Source organism: Acipenser ruthenus, chromosome 4, assembly GCF_902713425.1.
Source record: "Acipenser ruthenus chromosome 4, fAciRut3.2 maternal haplotype, whole genome shotgun sequence".
Classification (NCBI taxonomy): Eukaryota; Metazoa; Chordata; class Actinopteri; order Acipenseriformes; family Acipenseridae; genus Acipenser; species Acipenser ruthenus.
Genome location: NC_081192.1, coordinates 107,171,234 through 107,195,849, shown reverse-complemented (window position 1 = coordinate 107,195,849; position 24,616 = coordinate 107,171,234). Strand labels below are relative to the sequence as shown.

The 24,616-nt window shown below is 43.0% G+C and overlaps 1 protein-coding gene across 2 annotated transcripts in view; it reads left to right on the top strand.

Annotated features, from left to right (window-relative positions):
- The window catches only part of LOC117399657 (zinc finger and BTB domain-containing protein 47-like), a 45,142-nt gene extending 24,488 nt beyond the window's left edge, over positions 1-20,654 (top strand). The window contains exons 2-7 of one of the 2 annotated variants that reach the window (XR_009328593.1): positions 784-2,136; positions 2,454-2,601; positions 6,010-6,125; positions 13,014-13,158; positions 14,713-18,349; positions 18,397-20,654. Coding sequence is in view for 1 of the 2 variants with exons in the window: in XM_033998968.3 (XP_033854859.2) it covers positions 784-2,136; positions 2,454-2,601; positions 6,010-6,125; positions 13,014-13,158; positions 14,713-15,041 (2,091 nt within the window). In the remaining variant the exon portion in view is untranslated. Of the gene's footprint in view, positions 1-783; positions 2,137-2,453; positions 2,602-6,009; positions 6,126-13,013; positions 13,159-14,712 lie in introns of both variants that reach the window. The other variant, XM_033998968.3, reaches the window with a different exon arrangement.
- Positions 20,655-24,616: the final 3,962 nt, after the last annotated feature.

The window sequence follows — 24,616 nt, the reverse complement described above, 5'->3', positions numbered from 1 at the left end:
CCCTAACCCTAACCCTAACACCAACTCAAACAGACACAACACAGTCTGATGCAAGGCTTCAAGTACAGCAACCCTAACCCTAACCCTAACACCAACTCAAACAGACACAACACAGTCTGATGCAAGGCTTCAAGTACAGCAACCCTAACCCTAACCCTAACACCAACTCAAACAGACACAACACAGTCTGATGCAAGGCTTCAAGTACAGCAACCCTAACCCTAACCCTAACACCAACTCAAACAGACACAACACAGTCTGATGCAAGGCTTCAAGTACAGCAACCCTAACCCTAACCCTAACACCAACTCAAACAGACACAACACAGTCTGATGCAAGGCTTCAAGTACAGCAACCCTAACCCTAACCCTAACACCAACTCAAGCAGACACAACACAGTCTGATGCAAGGCTTCAAGTACAGCAACCCTAACCCTAACCCTAACACCAACTCAAGCAGGCACAACAGAGTCTGATGCAGCTGTGTCATATCGAAGGTCTTTTATCCGTGTAACATCATGAAATTGAAACCACAGACCCAATATTATCTGTAGAACTTCTCGAAGAGCAACCCCGAGTGAAATAACGGCAATCCAGCATTTCTTTTTATTAAAAACATGTTTTTAATAGGAACTTACCTCATTTTTGAGACCTACCAGGTACGTCCAATAGCAGTCAAGTGGTTAATTTACCTTGTGGATGAGGTAAGGACATTTAACCCAAAGCAGTAATCTCATTGTTCTTCTCATTCTTTCACTCACTCTGCTTTGCTTTCTCTTCTCAGCTGATAGCAGAAAAGACGACTGAATTCCCTTCCACAGAGTTCTCTCTGGTGGAGGATGTTGCCCTCCACTTCACTTGTTTGATGGACAGACTCAATGAGCAGCGCCTGTTTCAGCCAGATCTTTGTGATGTAGACATCGTATTGGTTCGGCAGAAGAACACGTTTCCTGCGCACAAGGGAGTCCTCGCAGCCTACAGCCAGTTCTTTCACTCGCTTTTCACCCAGAACAAGCAGCTCCAGAGGGTGGAGCTCTCCCTGGAGGCTCTGACCTCTCAAGGCCTTCAGCAGATCCTCAACTTCATCTACACCTCGAAGCTGCTGGTGAATGCCTGCAACGTACAGGATGTGTTGAACGCGGCCGCTGTCTTTCAGATGAGTGACATTGCGACTTCCTGTCAGGAGCTCATCAACAGCCACTCATTGACCTTGACCATCACAGGGGATATGTCCAAGCAGGACGGCCAGGGCAACCCACTTCCATCGCAGTTCTACCGAGAGATCAAGCAAGAGGTGGATCCTCCCCACACCAAAATCTACGCCAGAGAGGGCAACAATCCCTACTCTGTCCGTGTCGAGGACAACGCCGGACCGAAGCACCAGCACAAGGACTATTTTAAGGAGGAGGAAGTTCGCGGGCGGGGGTCGTGCAAGATCGAGGGAGACGCAGAGGAATCCGAAGACTCGGACAGTCATGGCTCTTTCAATCGGGAGCAGATCATTGTGGAGGTTAACCTCAATAACCAAACCCTGAATGTTTCCAAAGGGACAGAAAGCAAAGCTTCATCCACCGAGGCCACCGCCTTGCTGGGACGGTGCCATGGTGAAGAGCAGGACACTGAGGAGGAGGAGGAGGAGGAGGATGAAGATAACGATGATGATGATGATGATGAAGATGCAGATGTTGGAGAAGAGGATGAAGATCAAACTGAAGAAGACGACCTGGTGGACTCCAGTGAAGATGAGGATGGTGATGAGGAAGAAGATAATAATGACATTCTGGAAGTCAAGAAGGAGAAAGTGGAGAGGCTGCGGAGGAGGACCAGAGTTTCGGGAGATGCTGAGGCCACGGTGTCCACACAGCAAGTTGAGCGCAGCGCCGAGGTGGATGGGAACCACAGGGGGAGGAAGAGGAAGAAGGACCAGGATGGCTTGGGCCAGAAGGTGAAACTGGAAGACAAGGAGCATTTCTCTTGTAAGAAGTGCCCGCGGGTCTTCAACAACCGCTGGTACCTAGAGAAGCACATGAACGTGACGCACAGCAGGATGCAGATCTGTGAACGGTGCGGCAAGAGGTTTCTACTGGAGAGCGAGCTGCTGCTGCACCACCAGACGGACTGCGAGAAAAACATCCAGGTAGGCCTTGCTGTTATCACTGTGTTTCATACACCTCCTCTGATATTCCTCACACCTCTTCTGTTTCAGTGTGTAACCTGTGGGAAGGCATGTGTTACTGCATTCATGTTTCTGGTTCAGAGTCGTCTAACCCCTGCCTCTTCAGTTTTCAGTGTGTAACCTGTGGGAAGGCATGTGTTACTGCATTCATGTTTCTGGTTCAGAGTCGTCTAACCCCTGCCTCTTCAGTTTTCAGTGTGTAACCTGTGGGAAGGCATGTGTTACTGCATTCATGTTTCTGGTTCAGAGTCGTCTAACCTGTGCCTGTTCTGTTTCAGTGTGTAACCTGTGGGAAGGCGTTTAAGAAGCTCTGGTCTCTCCATGAACACAATAAAATTGTCCATGGCTATGCGGAAAAGAAATTCTCATGTGAGATCTGTGAAAAGAAATTCTACACAATGGCTCATGTCAGAAAACACATGGTTGGTGAGTCGATACAACCCTGGGTAGTGTGTATATATAGATATAGATATAGATAGATCTGTGTGTGTAATAACATTTGAAATAAACGATGTGTAGTCTGCTTGGTGTGGGAATGCTGAAACGCTTTGGTGATTGGTCAATGCCATGTTTCAGGGCAGCATGTGTCTTCTAAAAATGTTCCATGGTAAAAATAAAACAACAATAATTCCTCACCAATTCATGTGAATGAGTTTTTTTATATTAGCATGTATCGCCATCAGGTAAGAACAGAATCTATTTAGCTTAAATCACAGATAGATTTGGGGGGACGTTTTTGACGAAGTTAACCCTAGATAATACTTCAAACTCAGCACAGAAACCAGGACCAGAGACAGTTGTAAATGAAGTGGAGACAGACTTCGTATCAAGGTCTACGAGACACATGGTGAGTGTATGGGATGGGTTACCAAGCCTGGTACTGATGCAGACTCATTATCACTAGCAGACACATGGTGAGTGTATGGGATGGGTTACCAAACCTGGTACTGATGCGGACTCATTATCACTAGCAGACACATGGTGAGTGTATGGGATGGGTTACCAAGCCTGGTACTGATGCGGACTCATTATCACTAGCAGACACATGGTGAGTGTATGGGATGGGTTACCAAGCCTGGTACTGATGCAGACTCATAATCACTAGCAGACACATGGTGAGTGTATGGGATGGGTTACCAAGCCTGGTACTGATGCAGACTCATTATCACTAGCAGACACATGGTGAGTGTATGGGATGGGTTACCAAGCCTGGTACTGATGCAGACTCATTATCACTAGCAGACACATGGTGAGTGTATGGGATGGGTTACCAAGCCTGGTACTGATGCAGACTCATTATCACTAGCAGACACATGGTGAGTGTATGGGATGGGTTACCAAGCCTGGTACTGATGCGGACTCATTATCACTAGCAGACACATGATGAGTGTATGGGATGGGTTACCAAGCCTGGTACTGATGCAGACTCATTATCACTAGCAGACACATGGTGAGTGTATGGGATGGGTTACCAAGCCTGGTACTGATGCAGACTCATTATCACTAGCAGACACATGGTGAGTGTATGGGATGGGTTACCAAGCCTGGTACTGATGCAGACTCATTATCACTAGCAGACACATGGTGAGTGTATGGGATGGGTTACCATGCACCGGTACTGATGCTGACTCATTATGACCCAACTTGACAACGTTTAGGGACTCAAGTACTGGACGATCATTGATGGCGTGAATGGATTGATGGTTTTATTATTACTATTATTATTATTATTATTATTATTATTATTATTATTATTATTATTATTTATTTCTTAGCAGACACCCTTATCCAGGGCGACTTACAATTGTTACAAATTATCACAGTACAAAGTATCACATTATAAAATATCACATTACAAAATATCATAATACAGATAAGAGCAGATATGAAAGTACAATAAAATCAATTCAAGTAAGAGCAAAATAAAGCATGCAGTAAATTATAAGTAAGAGCGAATTCGACTAAGTGCAGTTAAACCTGATAGTAACTATTTGCTTATATGAGTAAAGTCCAGTAAGAACACGTAGCAAGTATGATAAATGGATGAGAATGATTTCAAATAAGAGCAATTACAGAAAACGTGATTACAGATACCTATGAGAGTAAAAGTGTGGAGTAGTGGTTAGGGCTCTGGACTCTTGACTGGAGGGTCGTGGTTTCAATCCCAGGTGGGGGACGCTGCTGCTGTACCCTTGAGCGAGGTACTTTACCTAGATTGCTCCAGTAAAAACCCAGCTGTATAAATGGGTAATTGTATGTAAAAATGTGTAAAATAATGTAATTGTATGTAAAAATGTGATATCTTGTAACAATTGTAAGTCGCCCTGGATAAGGGCGTCTGCTAAGAAATAAATAATAATAAAATCAAACACAAGATCCAGTAAGTAGTTATAGGTAGGAGCAGTAGTAGAATGCAGTTCAGTGCAAGTACAAGCTGATGCAAGTACTGGTACAAGTGGGTGCCATATAATCCAGCATGGTTGAGAGTTGAGGTTTACAGTTGCTGTCTGAGTAGGTGTGTCTTGAGGAGGCGCCGGAAGGTGGTCAGAGACTGAGCAGTCCTGATATCCGTGGGTAGGTCATTCCGCCACTGAGGGGCACGGGTGGAGAAGGAGCGGGCTCTGGAGGCGGGGAAGCGGAGGGGGGTACAGCTAGTCTGCCAGAGGTGGAGGATCAGAGAGGGCGTGAGGGGATGTAGGGAGAAAAGTCAGGAGATAGGAGGGAGCAGAATGGTCAAGACAGTGATAGGCGAGTACAAGAGTTTTGAATTGGATGCGAGCAGCGATAGGGAGCCAGTGCAGAGAGCGGAGCAGCGGTGTAGCGTGGGAGAAACGAGGAAGGGAAAAGACAAGGCGAGTAGCAGAGTTTTGGATGAGCTGGAGTGGACGGGTTGCAGGGGCAGAGAGGCCAGCCAGGAGAGAGTTGCAGTAGTCAAGGCGGGACAGTACCAGGGACTGAACTAGGAGCTGTGTGGAGTAATTGGTGAGGAAGGGGCGAATTCTGCGTATGAGGAAGAAGCGACAGGAGCATGCCGGGTATGAATGGAATGCAGCTCTGAAGTACAGGAGTCTGCAAGGAGCGGGCTATAGAATGTGAAAAAATACCATTAAAACAGATCTTTATTATAAAGTGTGTGCCTTTCCCGTAGACAAAAGTGAGGCCTACAAAATGTACAACCCATTTGTTGAAAGGTATACTTTAATTATTTTGTTAACTCTATTCACTCCTTCATGCTTGTCTGGTTCCTAGTAGCTGAGTAGCAGAGCTGATTGATCTCAATGATTCAGCAGACACAACACAGTCCTCTCCATACACTCACCACTGTATAAGAAAGTGTCTCCACCTCTCTGTCCAAGGTCTGTGTCCTGGTCTCTGGAGACACAACACAATCCTCTCCATACACTCACCACTGTATAAGAAAGTGTCTCCACCTCTCTGTCCAAGGTCTGTCCACTCAGTTTGTGAGTGTGTCCTAGTCTCTGTGCTATGTTTGAAATAGTGGCAAGGGTTAACTTAGCTGAGTAATTTTAGGATTTTAATATCTTCCCCTGACCCTTCTTTGTTCTAGGGTAAATAGATCCCTCTACCTTCAGTAGCTCGTACCTTGTAGCCCTTGGGATTAGTGGAATTGCATTTCGCTGGACTCTCTCCAAAACCACAATGGTCTTTTTACTAAAGCGGGATGTTCCCTCCCAGGATGCCCATGTAAACCAGCTGATGTCTTTTTCCAGTGCGTACAATTTAAATACATAGTAATATCTGCCTGGGTGTGTTTATTGGGACTATAAAAAACTACCCCAAGCTCCCATGCTCTGTTTTGTTGTTGTTTTTCAGCTCACACGAAGGACATGCCATTTACCTGTGAGACCTGCGGGAAATCCTTCAAGCGCAGCATGTCTTTGAAAGTGCACTCGCTGCAGCACTCTGGAGAGAAGCCCTTCAAATGTGAGGTAAGAGAGGGATTGAGTGAAGCTGCAGCACTCTGGAGAGAAGCTCTTTAAATGTGAGGTAAGAGAGGGATTGAGTGAAGCTGCAGCACTTAGAAGCTCTTTAAATGTGAGGTAAGAGAGGGATTGAGTGAAGCTGCAGCACTCTGGAGAGAAGCTCTTTAAATGTGAGGTAAGAGGGATTGAGTGAAGCTGCAGCACTGGAGAGAAGCTCTTTAAATGAGAGGTAAGAGAGGGATTGAGTGAAGCTGCAGCACTTAGAAGCTCTTTAAATGTGAGGTAAGAGAGGGATTGAGTGAAGCTGCAGCACTCTGGAGAGAAGCTCTTTAAATGTGAGGTAAGAGAGGGATTGAGTGAAGCTGCAGCACTCTGGAGAGAAGCTCTTTAAATGTGAGGTAAGAGAGGGATTGAGTGAAGCTGCAGCACTCTGGAGAGAAGCTCTTTAAATGTGAGGTAAGAGAGGGATTGAGTGAAGCTGCAGCACTGGAGAGAAGCTCTTTAAATGAGAGGTAAGAGAGGGATTAAGTGAAGCTGCAGCACTTAGAAGCTCTTTAAATGTGAGGTAAGAGAGGGATTAAGTGAAGCTGCAGCACTCAGGAGAGAAGCTCTTTAAATGTGAGGTAAGAGAGGGATTGAGTGAAGCTGCAGCACTGGAGAGAAGCTCTTTAAATGAGAGGTAAGAGAGGGATTAAGTGAAGCTGCAGCACTTAGAAGCTCTTTAAATGTGAGGTAAGAGAGGGATTAAGTGAAGCTGCAGCACTCTGGAGAGAAGCTCTTTAAATGTGAGGTAAGAGAGGGATTGCGTGAAGCTGCAGCACTCTGGAGAGAGGCTCTTTAAATGTGAGGTAAGAGAGGGATTGAGTGAAGCTGCAGCACTGGAGAGAAGCTCTTTAAATGAGAGGTAAGAGAGGGATTGAGTGAAGCTGCAGCACTTAGAAGCTCTTTAAATGTGAGGTAAGAGAGGGATTGAGTGAAGCTGCAGCACTCTGGAGAGAAGCTCTTTAAATGTGAGGTAAGAGAGGGATTGAGTGAAGCTGCAGCACTCTGGAGAGAAGCTCTTTAAATGTGAGGTAAGAGAGGGATTGAGTGAAGCTGCAGCACTCTGGAGAGAAGCTCTTTAAATGTGAGGTAAGAGAGGGATTGAGTGAAGCTGCAGCACTGGAGAGAAGCTCTTTAAATGTGAGGTAAGAGAGGGATTGAGTGAAGCTGCAGCACTCAGGAGAGAAGCTCTTTAAATGTGAGGTAAGAGAGGGATTGAGTGAAGCTGCAGCACTGGAGAGAAGCTCTTTAAATGAGAGGTAAGAGAGGGATTAAGTGAAGCTGCAGCACTTAGAAGCTCTTTAAATGTGAGGTAAGAGAGGGATTAAGTGAAGCTGCAGCACTCTGGAGAGAAGCTCTTTAAATGTGAGGTAAGAGAGGGATTGCGTGAAGCTGCAGCACTCTGGAGAGAAGCTCTTTAAATGTGAGGTAAGAGAGGGATTGAGTGAAGCTGCAGCACTTGGAAGCTCTTTAAATGTGAGGTAAGAGAGGGATTGAGTGAAGCTGCAGCACTGGAGAGAAGCTCTTTAAATGTGAGGTAAGAGAGGGATTGCGTGAAGCTGCAGCACTTAGAAGCTCTTTAAATGTGAGGTAAGAGGGATTGAGTGAAGCTGCAGCACTCTGGAGAGAAGCTCTTTAAATGTGAGGTAAGGAAGGGATTGAGAGAAGCACTTGTGATGCTGTGTGTTGGAGTCGATCACTTCCATGCCACTGGTACAGCAATGCCTGATCACTCCCATAGATTTTCACAGATGGAATGGGCTGATGGGGTAGCTGTGGTTTGTTATTTAAGAGTTTGTAACAAACAGGCCTCTAGTACCTCGTTTCCATGAGCATGGACTGAGTGCCAGTCCGAGCTCATCCGGCTTCTTCCGAATTGCTCCTCAGAGTCGTAACGAGGCATTGTAGCGCCCGGGACAGGCAGTCATATTTGCACCCCCTGCCCATTTTTTTCTTTTTTGGGCGTTAAAAGTTGGGAAGGTATATTTGCTCATGTTTCATAGTTTTGATTAACTTCTTGTTATTTCAGAATCTCTCCTTTAACATGTTTGAAGGGAACAAGACATTACTTAAAACGGAAAGGAACTTGTTAACGTGTAAACTGCAAGGTTATATTGCCTGCCTCTACGATAATATTCAATCCACGCATTTTCAGAAGCAACCTATGAGAATTAGCTTATTTTACGAGTGGTCATTTTTTGTTAGTCAGGGCTGGAGTTTAGTTTTTGACTCCACAGTAAAAGCTAAGGCAGAGATCAAGCTATGTGCTTATAATAAGGACGATTTAAATTGTTTTCTTTTTTCTGATCAGATTAATACTTGATCAGTAAGTGCACGCGTTTGTGGAATTTTAGCTGTGTCACTGTAAACAGTAAACACTACTGTATGATTATTTGAAAATAATCGTAACACAAACGCGGATGCAATGGCTTGAAGCATATTCAGAAAGACATAAACTCGCATTTCCATCTATATAGTTAGCAAAAAGAAAATTCTTCCATTTCCCTAAAGATCCAAAACTATTTAGAATTTATCAAGAGCTATGCAGGTTTATATACTATTTTAAACAAAAAAATAAGGAGGTCATTAAAAATAGTAACTAGATTTTGTGTTTCTTTAGACATACATATTTTAATGCATTGTAAGAACTACATAATTATCAAATGAACTTGTTTTATAATGGTGCTTTTAAAAATAGCACATGGTGGGGTCATTTGCCCTGAATCTTATTCCAATAAATAAATACTGGTGCCACATTTAACATCTGGATGGTGAATTTTAATGGCTGTTTATCTATTTGCATTTTCTTATTAATTTAACTTGTCTATCCTTTCGTAATGTTTTGGTTTACGTTTATTAAGTAGGTGCTTAATATGTGTTATGAAATGTGCCTTTACATTTCATTATGTTTATAGCAGTGCTGGTCCTGAAGGCTGCAGGAGCGAACAAATAAATAAGCTGACCGCAGGGGAAGCGAACGACAGACATGCCTGAATAATAACGAACTGGCGACACTGTGGTGCTGGTTTGTGTAGAACCAGGTTCATGGTCGTTAAGACCGTTGCTAAGGAAGTGACGCATTCCCTTTTCTAGTGCAGAGGCGCATGCAATCTTCAGACTATGTAAGGGGGGCGCTGACAGCTGACAAGTGAAAACATTGAGAACCGCAGAACAGGAATTACTCGAGTCATTGAAGTCATTCTTCCGCCCCCCACGGCTTTGCACCCTGCTGCCCTGCTCGCCCAGCCCTAGTTATCACTCTGTTGCTCCTGAACCCGTATTGATAGTCTACCCTGCCGAGTGAAAAGACTCCGTATCTAAGCAATGCGAGTTTTCGACAGATGTTGGCGGTTCTTTCCCAGTAAGCCTTGCGGCTAAAGTTGCATTCATTAGTTTACAAAAACGAAAGGATGGATGCTACTGCTGTGTTTCTGATAATCATAACAATTCTTTGGAGCTTTTTGTTACAAAAAAAAATGGCAATATTAAAGCATGGCTAAACCTGCTCACCCTGGATGTGGATTAAATGTTTACGCCCACGTCACTTGATTGGTCACTGTTGTGACGTACACACCCACTCATCACTTGATTGGTCAGTGTTGTGACGTACACACCCACTCATCACTTGATTGGTCACTGTTGTGACGTACACACCCTCTCGTCACTTGATTGGTCAGTGTTGTGACGTACACACCCTCTCATCACTTGATTGGTCAGTGTTGTGACGTACACACCCTCTGGTCAGTGTTGTGACGTACACACCCACTCGTCACTTGATTGGTCAGTGTTGTGACGTTTCAACCCGGGATGAGTGGTGCATGGAAACATGGAGGCATTGGTGTGGTGAATGGAAACGAGGTATTGATATGGTATTAATCCAGACCAGGAGGAAATATGTAAAGTTTGAATTGCAGGTTCAAGCAAAGAGCACATTTATTTCATTTATTTTGGTCGTTCCCAGTACAGTTCTCCACACATAGCCTAGAGTACAGTTCTCCACACATAGCCTAGAGTACAGTTCTCCACACATAGCCTAGAGTACAGTTCTCCACACATAGCCTAGAGTACAGTTCTCCACACATAGCCTAGAGTACAGTTCTCCACACATAGCCTACAGTACAGTTCTTCACATAGCCTACAGACCAGTTCTCCACACATTAGCCTACAGTCCAGTTCTCCACACACAGCCTCCAGTACTTTGACAGTTCCATCCTGTAGCATGCATGTCAGAGTCAGACGCTGCTATTACTCTGCCCTCTAGTTAACCCCTTTACTCAAGGCACGTCTGCACAGCTCTGCTTCTGCTTCCCCTGTTAACTGGGAGATGCTCACCAGAGCAGATCACACAGTCAGGGGTGTTAAAGCACAAGCAACCGCACTAAAGGTACAGCAAGCAGTTAGTCATATATATATATATATATATATATATATATATATATATATATATATATATATATATATATATATATACAGTACTTTAGGCAGGTGTGAAAATGCTGTAAAGTAAAAATGCTTTCAAAAATAGACATGTTAATAGATTATATTGATCAATTAACTAAATGCAAAGTGAGTGAACAGAAGAAAAATCTAAATCAAATCCATATTTGGTGTGACCACCCTTTGCCTTCAAAACAGCATCAATTCTTCTAGGTACACTTGCACACAGTTTTTGAAGGAACTCGGCAGGTAGGTTGGCCCAAACATCTTGGAGAACTAACCACAGTTCTTCTGTGGATTTAGGCAGCCTCAGTTGCTTCTCTCTCTTCATGTAATCCCAGACAGACTCTCTGATGTTGAGATCAGGGCTCTGTGGGGGCCATACCATCACTTCCAGGACTCCTTGTTCTTCTTTACGCTGAAGATAGTTCTTAATGACTTTCGCTGTATGTTTGGGGTCGTTGTTGCTGCAGAATAAATTTGGGGCCAATCAGATGCCTCCCTGATGGTATTGCATGATGGATAAGTATCTGCCTGTACTTCTCAGCATTGAGGAGACCATTAATTCTGACCAAATCCCCAACTCCATTTGCAGAAATGCAGCCCCAAACTTGCAAGGAACCTCCACCATGCTTCACTGTTTTTAATTAATTATTTATTTCTTAGCAGACGCCCTTATCCAGGGCGACTTACAATTGTTACAAGATATCACATTATTTTTACATACAATTACCCATTTATACAGTTGGGTTTTTACTGGAGCAATCTAGGTAAAGTACCTTGCTCAAGGGTACAGCAGCAGTGTCCCTCACTGGGGATTGAACCCACGACCCTCCGGTCAAGAGTCCAGAGCCCTAACCACTACTCCACACTGTTGCCTGCAGACACTCATTCGTGTACCGCTCTCCAGCCCTTCGGTGAACAAACTGCCTTCTGCTACAGCCAAATATTTCAAATTTTGACTCATCAGTCCAGAGCACCTGCTGCCATTTTTCTGCACCCCAGTTCCTGTGTTTTCGTGCATAGTTGAGTCGCCTTGTTTCCACGTCGGAGGTATGGCTTTTTGGCCGCAAGTCTTCCATGAAGGCCACTTCTGACCAGACTTCTCCGGGCAGTAGATGGGTATACCTATGTCCCACTGTTTTCTGCCAATTCTGAGCTGATGGCACTGCTGGACATCTTCCGATTGTGAAGGGAAGTAAGCATGATGTGTCTTTCATCTGCTGCAGTAAGTTTCCTTGGCCGACCACTGCGTCTACGGTCCTCAACGTTGCCCATTTCTTTGTGCTTCTTCAAAAGAGCTTGGACAGCACATCTGGAAACCCCTGTCTGCCTTGAAATTTCTGCCTGGGAGAGACCTTGCTGATGCAGTATAACTACCTTGTGTCTTGTTGCTGTGCTCAGTCTTGCCATGGTGTATGACTTTTGACAGTAAACTGTCTTCAGCAACCTCACCTTGTTAGCTGAGTTTGGCTGTTCCTCACCCAGTTTTATTCCTCCTACACAGCTGTTTCTGTTTCAGTTAATGATTGTGTTTCAACCTACATATTGAATTGATGATCATTAGCACCTGTTTGGTATAATTGTTTAATCATACACCTGACTATATGCCTACAAAATCCCTGAATTGATGCTGTTTTGAAGGCAAAGGGTGGTCACACCAAATATGGATTTGATTTAGATTTTTCTTCTGTTCACTCACTTTGCATTTAGTTAATTGATCAATATAATCTATTAACATGTCTATTTTTGAAAGCATTTTTACTTTACAGCATTTTCACACCTGCCTAAAACTTTTGCACAGTACTGTGTGTGTGTGTGTGTGTGTGTGTGTGTGTGTGTGTGTATATATATATGTATATATATATATATATATGACAAATACAATTTCACAAACCTGGGATCCTTCAAGAAGCTGCTTGATGAGATTCTGGGATCAATAAGCTACTAACAACCAAACGAGCAAGATGGGCCGAATGGCCTCCTCTCGTTTGTAAACTTTCTTCTGTTCTTACCCTTTCTGTAAAGACTTGCTTGCTGTTCATATTGTCATTGCTTGTAAATTAGCTAGCATGGCAGTTCTATATATTTATGCCTAAGGCTGTATTCTTTTCGTGGTTATCACAGATTTCATGATTTCCGTGAAGTTACCCATGGCTGTGTAATATACAGTTCCCTGTGGAAATTCCCATTTCTGTTAGAATAGTGTAAATATAAATATTTATCCCTTAAAAAAATACAGCAAACGTCCTGGCAGATGGTTTCGTTTGTCTTCAATGAAAAAGACACCAGCTGCATCAAAGATGGGAAGTATTTCTGCTGATGATGGCTCTGTCCAGTTAAAGAAGGGTACATGTCTGTTGTAGTTGTTTTCCATGTATTTGTGTTTTTATTTTGTCTGCTGTGTCTCTGTAGAACTGCAGTGAGCGCTTCCAGTACAAGTACCAGCTGCGCTCCCACATGAGCATCCACATCGGACACAAGCAGTTCATGTGCCAGTGGTGCGGGAAGGACTTCAACATGAAGCAGTACTTCGACGAGCACATGAAGACACACACCGGTGAGCATGGGGAGTTACACGTCATCTTCTTAACTCTGTCAAGCCCATTCCTGTACCTCCTCTGATACGATGCTTAACCACCCCTCGATATTATTATTATTGAACTCTGTAATGCTCATTCCTGTACCTCCTCAGATACGATGCTTAACCACCCCTCGATATTATTATTATTGAACTCTGTAATGCTCATTCCTGTACCTCCTCTGATACGATGCTTAACCACCCCTCCATATTATTATTGAACTCTGTAATGCTCATTCCTGTACCTCCTCTGATACGATGCTTAACCACCCCTCGATATTATTATTGAACTCTGTAATGCTCATTCCTGTACCTCCTCTGATACGATGCTTAACCACCCCTCAATATTATTATTGAACTCTGTAATGCTCATTCCTGTACCTCCTCTGATACGATGCTTAACCACCCCTCGATATTATTATTGAACTCTGTAATGCTCATTCCTGTACCTCCTCTGATACGATGCGTCGCCACCCCTCGATATTATTATTGAACTCTGTAATGCTCATTCCTGTACCTCCTCTGATACGATGCTTAACCACCCCTCGATATTATTATTGAACTCTGTAATGCTTATTCCTGTACCTCCTCTGATACGATGCTTAACCACCCCTCGATATTATTATTGAACTCTGTAATGCTCATTCCTGTACCTCCTCTGATACGATGCTTAACCACCCCTTGATATTATTATTGAACTCTGTAATGCTTATTCCTGTACCTCCTCTGATACGATGCTTAACCACCCCTCGATATTATTATTGAACTCTGTAATGCTCATTCCTGTACCTCCTCTGATACGATGCTTAACCACCCCTCGATATTATTATTGAACTCTGTAATGCTCATTCCTGTACCTCCTCTGATACGATGCTTAACCACCCCTCGATATTATTATTGAACTCTGTAATGCTCATTCCTGTACCTCCTCTGATACGATGCTTAACCACCCCTCGATATTATTATTGAACTCTGTAATGCTCATTCCTGTACCTCCTCTGATACGATGCTTAACCACCCCTCGATATTATTATTGAACTCTGTAATGCTCATTCCTGTACCTCCTCTGATACGATGCTTAACCACCCCTCGATATTATTATTGAACTCTGTAATGCTTATTCCTGTACCTCCTCTGATACGATGCGTCGCCACCCCTCGATATTATTATTTTGTAAATCCATCCTCAGAAGCCAGACTTTTTCATATGTAGTATGTTATGTGTTTCTGGACAGGGGGAAACAATGCTTGTATTATACAAGAAACGGAATCTAGTTTAATAAATAAAGTATCTTATAAACTGGGCATTACAGGGTTCAAGTGGAAGCAGCTGTCCTATACTTTCAAAATCCTACCTGTCATGCACTTCCCTTCACTGCACAGTATAGGACTCGCATTCGAAATCTCCTAAAGAAATGACACCGACTACTACACAAGGTCAAAGAAAGTTGTCAGCTTGCTTGACTTGCCTGCCAGGAAATGTGTTCCCCCTTGTTGCATCTCCCCCTGACAGGAAGCCCCTGTGTCCCTGCAGGAGAGAAGCCATTCATCTGTGAGATCTGTGGGAAAAGCTTCACCAGCCGGCCCAACATGAAGCGTCACCGGCGTACGCACACGGGTGAGAAGCCGTACCCCTGCGACGTGTGCGGGCAGCGCTTCCGCTTCTCCAACATGCTGAAGACACACAAGGAGAAGTGCTTCCGGGTCAGCAACCCCATGGGCCTCGCCAATCAGGGAGCAACACCAGCAGTGGCTACGTCCCTATCCCTCCCCCTGCTTCCCTCCATGGCAGCCATCGCCCCGCCCCCTCACCTACCCCCCCTGCCACCGCTGTTCCCAGCCGGGAGGGTAAACAGCAACTGAGCATAGAAACACACACACACTCTCATTGTGAACAGCAACTGAGCAGAGAAACACACACACACACACACACACACACTCATTGTAAACAGCAACTGAGCAGAGAAACACACACACAAACACTCTCATTGTAAACAGCAACTGAACAGAGAAACACACACACACACATTGTGAACAGCAACTGAACAGAGAAACACACACACAAACGCACACACACACACACTCATTGTAAACAGCAACTGAACAGAGAAACACACACACAAACGCACACACACACACACTCATTGTAAACAGCAACTGAACAGAGAAACACACACACACACTGTCATGTAAACCCCCTCTCCCTGTCCCTCTCGCACACATGCTCACACGCACAGACACACGCACACTGACACACGCACGCACACAGACACACACATGCACATGCACACACATGCACGCATGGACACACACACACACACACACGCACACACACACGTGTGAAGGTCATACTCTTGGTAAGGCTGACCTCCATTTTGTAAGCATGGAACCCATTCCAGCTGAGAAGGAGCTGTTCAGCAGTAAAGGGACGCCGATCTCAGGATCAGTGGCCACTTTCACTTCTTTTATTCTTTTAGTTTTTAATTTTTTTAAATGTCTCGACTTGTCAAGTTCAGTTAAGTAAAGGAATGCAGAGACGGTGTTATTTTGGACATTGTATTTTACTGTGGGATTTACACAGTCTGTGCTTTGTGTGTTTCCACACAAGCCCATACAACACATAAAGCTTGTTTAATGACATCCCCAGCCTGGAGAATTGCATGATTTCACCGTCATGGAGTCCTTCATAATTCCTCCTGGCTGCTCCATTCTCATTATAAAAAGCTACGGAACAACATTTTTTTGGGGGGGGGATATTTCACAAACTCTTTTCCGCTAACCCCAATATCCAAGTTGTAATTTCTGAGAGAAATCGATGCAACCCTAACCGTTCCCAGTGGGAATTTCTATGAAGAAATGTGGTTCAAATGATTATTATTTTGTTGTTGCTGCTGCCCCTCACCCCCTAGTTTTAAAGATCATTTGTAATTGGATCTCAGTTTTCAGCAGCTGTGATTTCTCTTCCCTAACGCCTGTGTGTGTAAGTGTATAGAAACACAACTATACTAGCCTGAGGAAGTGCTGGGTCTTCATTCCCTTTATAGAATTCAAAGCAATCTCAAAAAGGACTTCAGAGGAAGGGTGCAGATCTTCAGCAGCAAGCAGAAGTGATATTTCTGACTGTTCCATGAACACTTTACAATGTGGAGTACAACAAAATAAGAAACAGGATCACTTTACAATGTGGAGTAGAATCAAATAAGAGAAAGGGTGTAAACTAAGGACTCCAACAAACGTGGAGCTCGGTTTAACTTCTGAATCTCATAGCGTGCAATGGCATAACTGTATGGCTGTGTAGAAGAGTATACTGGACTGTATACTGTGGCTGAGGATCAGTGCAGCAGCCACAATAGGAAGCTCTGTGATTTCTTGTTTTATTCATTAATCACTTTAAAGACATGTGCAGTAGGAGACGTTGAGAACTCAATTGTAATGCTCCTGTGATAACCAAATGCTGCTCTGTGTCGAGGGCAAGCTTATATTGCATTGCAATAACCAAATGCTGTGATCTCATTGTATTGTATTGTATTTCTAGAGATGCTGATGGAGTGCTGTTTAGAATCCCCAGCAGCATTTCTGTGAAACATGAAGTGAAGAGTAGGAAAGCTGTGCAGTACACAGTGCAATGAGAGACTCAGAAAGCTGTGCAGTACACAGTGCAATGAGAAACTAAGAAAGCTGTGCAGTACACAGTGCAATGAGAGACTAAGAAAGCTGTGCAGTACACAGTGCAATGAGAGGACTCAGAAAGCTGTGCAGTACACAGTGCAATGAGAGACTCAGAAAGCTGTGCAGTACACAGTGCAATGAGAGACTCAGAAAGCTGTGCAGTACACAGTGCAATGAGAGACGAAGAAAGCTGTGCAGTACACAGTGCAATGAGAGACTAAGAAAGCTGTGCAGTACACAGTGCAATGAGAGACTAAGAAAGCTGTGCAGTACACAGTGCAATGAGAGGACTCAGAAAGCTGTGCAGTACACAGTGCAATGAGAGACTCAGAAAGCTGTGCAGTACACAGTGCAATGAGAAACTAAGAAAGCTGTGCAGTACACAGTGCAATGAGAGACTAAGAAAGCTGTGCAGTACACAGTGCAATGAGAGAAAGTCTGTATCATGTAATGGTTTTTTAAGCTTGGAAAATGCTGCAGTCTTAAAAGTGACTCTAAAAAGCGAACCGTTTGATTTGCTGAGGGACGGTGGACGGCAGGCTGCTTTGTACTGTCTAACCTGAATTGCTTATGTTAAGCAGTGTTTTTATAGTTGTGTTTGTGGAGTAACTTGGCTCTTGTTTCTCTTGTTTCCTTTGACCCCTCCTCACACCTCCTTGTTAGAGACTACAGCTAGTATAGCTATTGCTTCACTTTTACAATACGATGCTGTGCTGTGATACAGACGCTGTACTGCTGTATAAAAGCAGTTGAAAATGAACACATGTGATTGACTCATACTGTAAGGGTAACTGTAGGCAGCTAAGCACAGTTCTGCTTGCAGTTCCCATTTGAACCCATCAAGTGTCATTGTCCTTTGAGCACAGGCTACTTTGTCATTTTTTGGAGCATTTTTAACCTGTTACCGTATTCCTTTGAATTTTAAGATGCAGTCCAAATTTCCCATCCTCAATTTGAGGAAAAAATAAAACATCAAATAAATCTGCATTTACAAAGATACAACCTCAATTACGCATATGGAGGCAGTTTGCAGCCATCTGCTCTCACACAGAGCAGTACAGGTATGTGTTGTGTCTCATTTCCAGTCTGCTCTCACACAGAGCAGTACAGGTATGTGCTGTGTCTCATTTCCAGTCTGCTCTCACACAGAGCAGTACAGGTATGTGCTGTGTCTCATTTCCAGTCTGCTCTCACACAGAGCAGTACAGGTATGTGCTGTGTCTCATTTCCAGTCTGCTCTCACACAGAGCAGTACAGGTATGTGTTGTGTCTCATTTCCAGTCTGCTCTCACACAGAGCAGTACAGGTATGTGTTGTGTCTCATTTCCAGTCTGCTCTCACACAGAGCAGTACAGGTATGTGCTGTGTCTCATTTCCAGTCTGCTCTCACACAGAGCAGTACAGGTATGTGCTGTGTCTCATTTCCAGTCTGCTCTCACACAGAGCAGTACAGGTATGTGCTGTGTCTCATTTCCAGTCTGCTCTCACACAGAGCAGTACAGGTATGTGTTGTCTCATTTCCAGTCTGCTCTCACACAGAGCAGTACAGGTATGTGCTGTGTCTCATTTCCAGTCGTGATTACTCACACCCATTTTTCTCCCAGTTTGTGAACTGTGGTATTGCTTTGGAAATGGCGAAAAATACGGGGGTCTGATCACATTTCTGATCTGTCCATGCTGGTACTGTTTGTTAGAAAGGCTGAAATTGTGCTGAGCTTCATAGCTGGTGTGAAATTTCACTGGTCTGATTACAGGAACGTCTAACTTGACTGTCCTCAAAATAGGACACAGTCGTTTGTAGCGAAAAAGGAAGGACTTTAATTTTTTTTCTGTGAAGAAATATTGATTTAGAATGTAACACATTACAAAATACTGCTTGTGTTCTGAATGTGATACATGTGGTACCGGTATTTATTTTTATGCATTTAGCATGATTTTTAAGTTACGGAAACTTTAAAACAAAAAAGACATCTATCTGGACAAACCCCAACCCACTCCGATGATAACTTTCCTTATTCTAAACAGTGTGTGTGGCATGCGTTTAACCCCTCTCTCTTGCACTAACAGATCCTGGGTATTGGTTGCTGTCTCTTGCACTAACAGATCCTGGGTATTGGTTGCTGTCTCTTGCACTAACAGATCCTGGGTATTGGTTGCTGTCTCTTGCAGTAACAAATCCTGGGTATTGGTTGCTGTCTCTTGCACAAACAGATCCTGGGTGTTGGTTGCTGTCTGTTGCAGCAACAGATCCTGGTATTGGTTGTTGTCTCTTCCAGTAACAGATCCTGGTATTGGTTGCTGTCTCTTGCACTAACAGATCCTGGGTATTGGTTCCTGTCTCTTGCAGTAACAGATCCTGGGTATTGGTTGCTGTCTCTTGCACTAACAGATCCTGGGTATTGGTTCCTGTCTCTTGCAGTAACAGATCCTGGGTATTGGTTGTTGTCTCTTGCAGTAACAGATCCTGGTGTTGGTTGCTGTCTAACTGGGGGAGGCGCACTTTATCTAGTAGAGCAGCTTTGTCCCCACAGAGTCCAGATACTGACAGGAAGGGATCCAAAATATTACATGACTCTTGGCCATGTCGGTACCCCGGGTGCTGCTAGCTATTGGGCATTTCTCCTTCTAAATATCATATTGTAGCTGTGCCTATCTAAATATAATGTTTCTAATCACACAAAAACACTTGAAACGGGGTGTTTAGAAGGCATAAGGGATTCTAATCACACAGAAGCACATGAAACGGGATGTTTAGGCATAAGGGATTCTAATCACACAGAAGCACATGAAACGGGATGTTTAGAAGGCATAAGGGATTCTAATCACACAGAAGCACATGAAACGGGATGTTTAGAAGGCATAAGGGATTCTAATCACACAGAAGCACATGAAGTAGGTAGTCTCAAGGTTTGATTCAGGAGCTTCTTGGACAGTTGAAATGCTAAAGAGAGCCTGTGTTAGTTTTGCGGGCAGGTGGTAATAATATGTAATACTATGAGAGCTGCAAGCAACCTTGCTTCATGGTTTTTCTGTACATTTTCTTTTTTTTCATAGAAATTTGCTTTTACGAAGGGTGGGGGTTCATTTGAAATTCTTCAGTTCAGTCCTGCCAGTGCTGTGTTCTCTAAATGATGTGAAGAAATCTAAAAGCTATTTTTCCATGTACAGTGTATGTTGTTGTCATTCTGGTAAATTAGGCATCTGACCACATGACCACAACTTACAGTATAGGCAGGGGCTAGTGCCCAATCTGCAGTCATGTGGTCTAAACCCTGTCATCTTCAGCTGCATGCCTGGCTTGACACACTGACTGATACATGTCCACAGACACCAACGGTGTGTTCATGCATGTATTTATATGTGTTACAAAGAAACCAAGGCAAGCTCCTTTACGGCCAGAACCAGTCACATTGTTAAGTCGTCCTGGTTTTGCTGTTGTATCAACTTTATGTATATTTCTGTTGTCACATGTTTAAATGGGAAGAGCGGATCTGTTTTTTCTAACCTGTCTTTTTGTACATTTAACATGTTTTGGTCAGATGACTATAGAAAGAAGGCAATGAATTGTTTAATGTATGTTTGTAAGTGTTCGGTGGCTACCTGTAGTCTAGTTGATAGTGTGTGAGAAATACACTCTCAACTTGATTAGAGGTAGCCACCAAATACTTATAAACATACAGTAAACACACCCGTGAATGTGGGATTGTCTACTTATTTTAATGGCTTCCGAGTTACTGACGGCGTCCATGGAAAGCTGGCAACCCTAATGTGTGTGTGTGTGTGTGTGTGTGTGTGTGTGTGTGTGAGGGTGTTCTCTCTCTCTCTCTCTCTCTCTCTCTCTCTCTCTCTCTCTCTCTCTCTCTCTACTATATATATATATATATATATATATATATATATATATATATATATATATATATATATATACACACACACTACCGGTCAAAAGTTTTAGAACACCCTCAATTTTCCAGTTTTTATTGAAATTTAAGCAGTTCAAGTCCAGTGAATAACCTGAAATGGTACAAAGGTAAGCGGTAAACTGCCAGAGGTTAAAAAAAAAGTTTAGGTTACCAAAAACTGAAAAATAATGTACATTTCAGAGTTATACAAAAGGCCTTTTTCAGGGAACAAGTAATGGGTTAACAACTTACAGCTGTTCTGCAGCAATGGAAGTAAATTAAGCCTTGAAAGTTGATGCTAACAATTCCTACAGGTGTCCCAACTTTTGTTGATTACTTACAAACCCTCTGTCTGTATAAAAGCAGTGTTGGAACAGACTGTGTTACTACACCCTCTTAAGCATTATTTGGACAGTATTGTACTGCAGGAAGTAGTATATTGCTCTCATAATGGCGAGAAAAAGGCAATTAACAAAGGAAGACAGACAGACCATTATAACCCTTAAAAGTGTAGGTCTTTCCTTTAGAGAAATTGCAAAGAAAGCCGTGAGTACAGTTTCCTACACCATCAAAAGGCACTTTGAAACTGGAGGAAACTGACAGGAAGAGGTCTGGCAGACCCAAAGCCACAACAGAATCTGAGAGTCAACAGCTTGTGTGATAGGCGGCTCACAGGACAACAGCTTCAAGCACAGCTTAACACTGGTCGAAGTAAGCAAGTCTCAGTTTCAACTGTGAAGAGAAGACTTCGAGCTGCAGGTTTGACAGGTCGAGTGGCAGTGAGAAAGCTATTGCTAAGATGGCAAAATAAGAACAAGAGGCTTGCCTGGGCCATGAAGCACCGCCAGTGGACTACTGAAGACTGGAAGAAGGTCTTATGGACCGATGAATCAAAATTTGAAATCTTCAGTTCATCACACAGGGTTTTTGTACGCCGTCGAGTAGGCGAAAGGATGGTTCCTCGGTGTGTGACACCAACTGTCAAACATGGAGGAGGAAGCATGATGGTCTGGGGCTCTTTTGCTGGATTCAGAGTCGGCGACTTGCACAGAGTGAGTGGCACCCTGAACCAAAACTGCTACCACAGCATTTTGCAGCGCCATGCAATACCCTCTGGTATACACCTAGTTGGTCAGGGGTTCATCCTACAGCAAGATAATGACCCAAAACATACCTCCAGGCTATGTCAGAACTACCTTAGAAGGAAAGAACAAGACGGTAGGCTTCAAATCATGGAATGGCCAGCACAGTCTCCAGATTTAAACCCCATCGAGCTGGTTTGGGATGAACTGGACAGAAGGGTGAAAGCAAAACAACCTACAAGTGCAACACATTTGTGGGAACTTCTGCAACAGTGTTGGGAAGAACTTTCCGAACAATATTTGATTTCCATTGTAGAAAGAATGCCACGAGTGTGTTCGGCTGTTATATCTGCAAAAGGTGGCTACTTTGAGTCAAAAATTTGAGATTAAATTTTGTTAAACAAAACGATTCCATGATTTCTTTATCTCCAATTGTTTATGTGTTCTATGCTTTAATTTCAGAGTACATTGAGACATTAAACTGCGTAAATTTCAATAAAAACTGGAAAAATTGAGGTGTTCTAAAAATTTTGACCGGTAGTGTATATTGTGTAACAAGGAAAGGCTGCTTCTCGAGGCCTGTCCACACTCCTGTCATTCTTCTCCTGGCAGGTTCTCTTTATTTGTTGCTGACAAGCTTTGTAGAGACCCACGGAGAAGGGGTTCATTGAATTCAATATTTCACTTTGTAGAGACCAGAGAGAAGGGGTTCATTGAATTCAATATTTCACTTTGTAGAGACCAGAGAGAAGGGGTTCATTGAATTCAATATTTCACTTTGTAGAGACCAGAGAGAAGGGGTTCATTGAATTCAATATTTCACTTTGTAGAGACCAGAGAGAAGGGGTTCATTGAATTCAATATTTCACTTTGTAGAGACCAGAGAGAAGGGGTTCATTGAATTCAATATTTCACTTTGTAGAGACCCAGGAGAAGGGGTTCATTGAATCCAATATTTCACTCATTAAAAGCAGAGGAGTAAAACTGCACTATAGATATGTCCACCGTGTGGCGCTGCAGTATATTGTTATATTTTCAAATGGATTGAGAATGGAGGTCTTTGTATAGCGGTGCTGCGAGAGCTGTGGGGAGAAGAATGAGCAGAGACGTGGTCTTGTTCACCAATAGCATGTCTGTGCCTGGGCCTGTAAGCATGGTCACATGGAGGATTATTATTATTATTATTATTATTATTCTATGTCATTGTTGGAGTTTCTAGAGTAATATTCTTTGGTTTTGGTCTGTTTTTTTAAAGGAAGTTTGTTATTTGGGTTTTTATGCTGCTAGTAGGGGGTTGACAAGTCTCCCCAGATGACTCATTTTCTGTGGCCTTTGTACCCAAAACCAAAAGGAACTTATTAGGATTCAGAACCCAACCTGAGAAATTTGGGTTGTTTTTGGACATTGCTGTGTTTTGTGCCCCTGGATTGTGAAATGCCAGAATGTAAATAAAGAATTTTGAATTGCAGTAATTCAACGCTGTTGTTTAGGGTAGCTGTAGACGTTCTGCACTACAATGTGTTGGTCCTGGATGCTTTGTTTAGTGGTAGTTCATTAACTACTGTACCAGGGCAATGAATGAAGTATCCCAAAGGAACAATCTGGGGGGAGCTCGGCATTCAACATGTTTGAAGCACTTTCCAACTGCTGCAGAATAGAAAAACAAATGTGTTCAACTTTTATTTTAGAGAAGAAAGAAAACATGTTTTTTGTGTCCGACTAGGTTACTACTGACTTTTATTAAAGGTATAGGAAAATAAATTCCGTATTTTAGAAGCCTTCGGGATTCCAGGACACTGAACTCTGACCCCAAACCACCCCACTCCAGTCCAGTAAACAAATGAGATGTGTGTGTCAGTCCTCCATATGCTAATTCTGTTTTACTAGGTAACACAATGTCTTAGTTAACTCTTGTGTACATAGACTACATGTAGAATGAAGCTGTCGTGGTGATATAAACTATACAATACAAGGATGATGGTGTCTAGAGCTGCTAATAATATTAGTCTATATTCTATGTCATTTATTGTACTGCCTAGTGTATAGTGTCTGTAACACAGGAAAGAGAGCAAAATGAATCATTTCAATATTAAACAATATAGATATATATTATTCAAATCCTATTGTGACCATGTGTGGTTTTTTTATTTTGATATCCTGCTGCGTAACGCTTTCTCTCTCTCTCACACACACACACGCACACACACACACATAATTCAACCATTCAATTCAAAACAGTCTGATACAGAATTTGATAAAAACAGAAATTAAGAGATACAACAATTGGAAAAAATAACATAAAAATAACATAAAAAGCTAGTTTATAGAATTAGAACAATTAAGGGTCTAAAACTACAATTTTATAAAATTGCAATACAAAAGAAATACATAAATAAATAATTTAACTGTAAAATTAGACACCCTGTGAAGAAGGTACTCCTGGCCATCAGTGTAAGGGAGGTCAGCTGCCACTCCTAAGGGAAGAGGAACTCACTCTTGGCAGTGGCTGGCTCCAACAACAACTGGCTGCTTGCAGTAGCTTCTGGGATTTTAACATTTTGCAAAGGTTTTTTTTCTGTTTTTCAACACAGTGGCACTCTGTTTTTTAAAAACACAGCATTAGGATCAATAAGATGCTAACAACCAAATGAGCAAGATGGGCCAAATGGCCTCCTCTCGTTTGTAAACGTTCTTATGTTCTTATTAGTAACTGCAAGTGTGTGTGTGTGTGGATGGGATTTCTTTCTTTACTGTCTTTCATACCACAGTATCTCGGAGTGCTTTG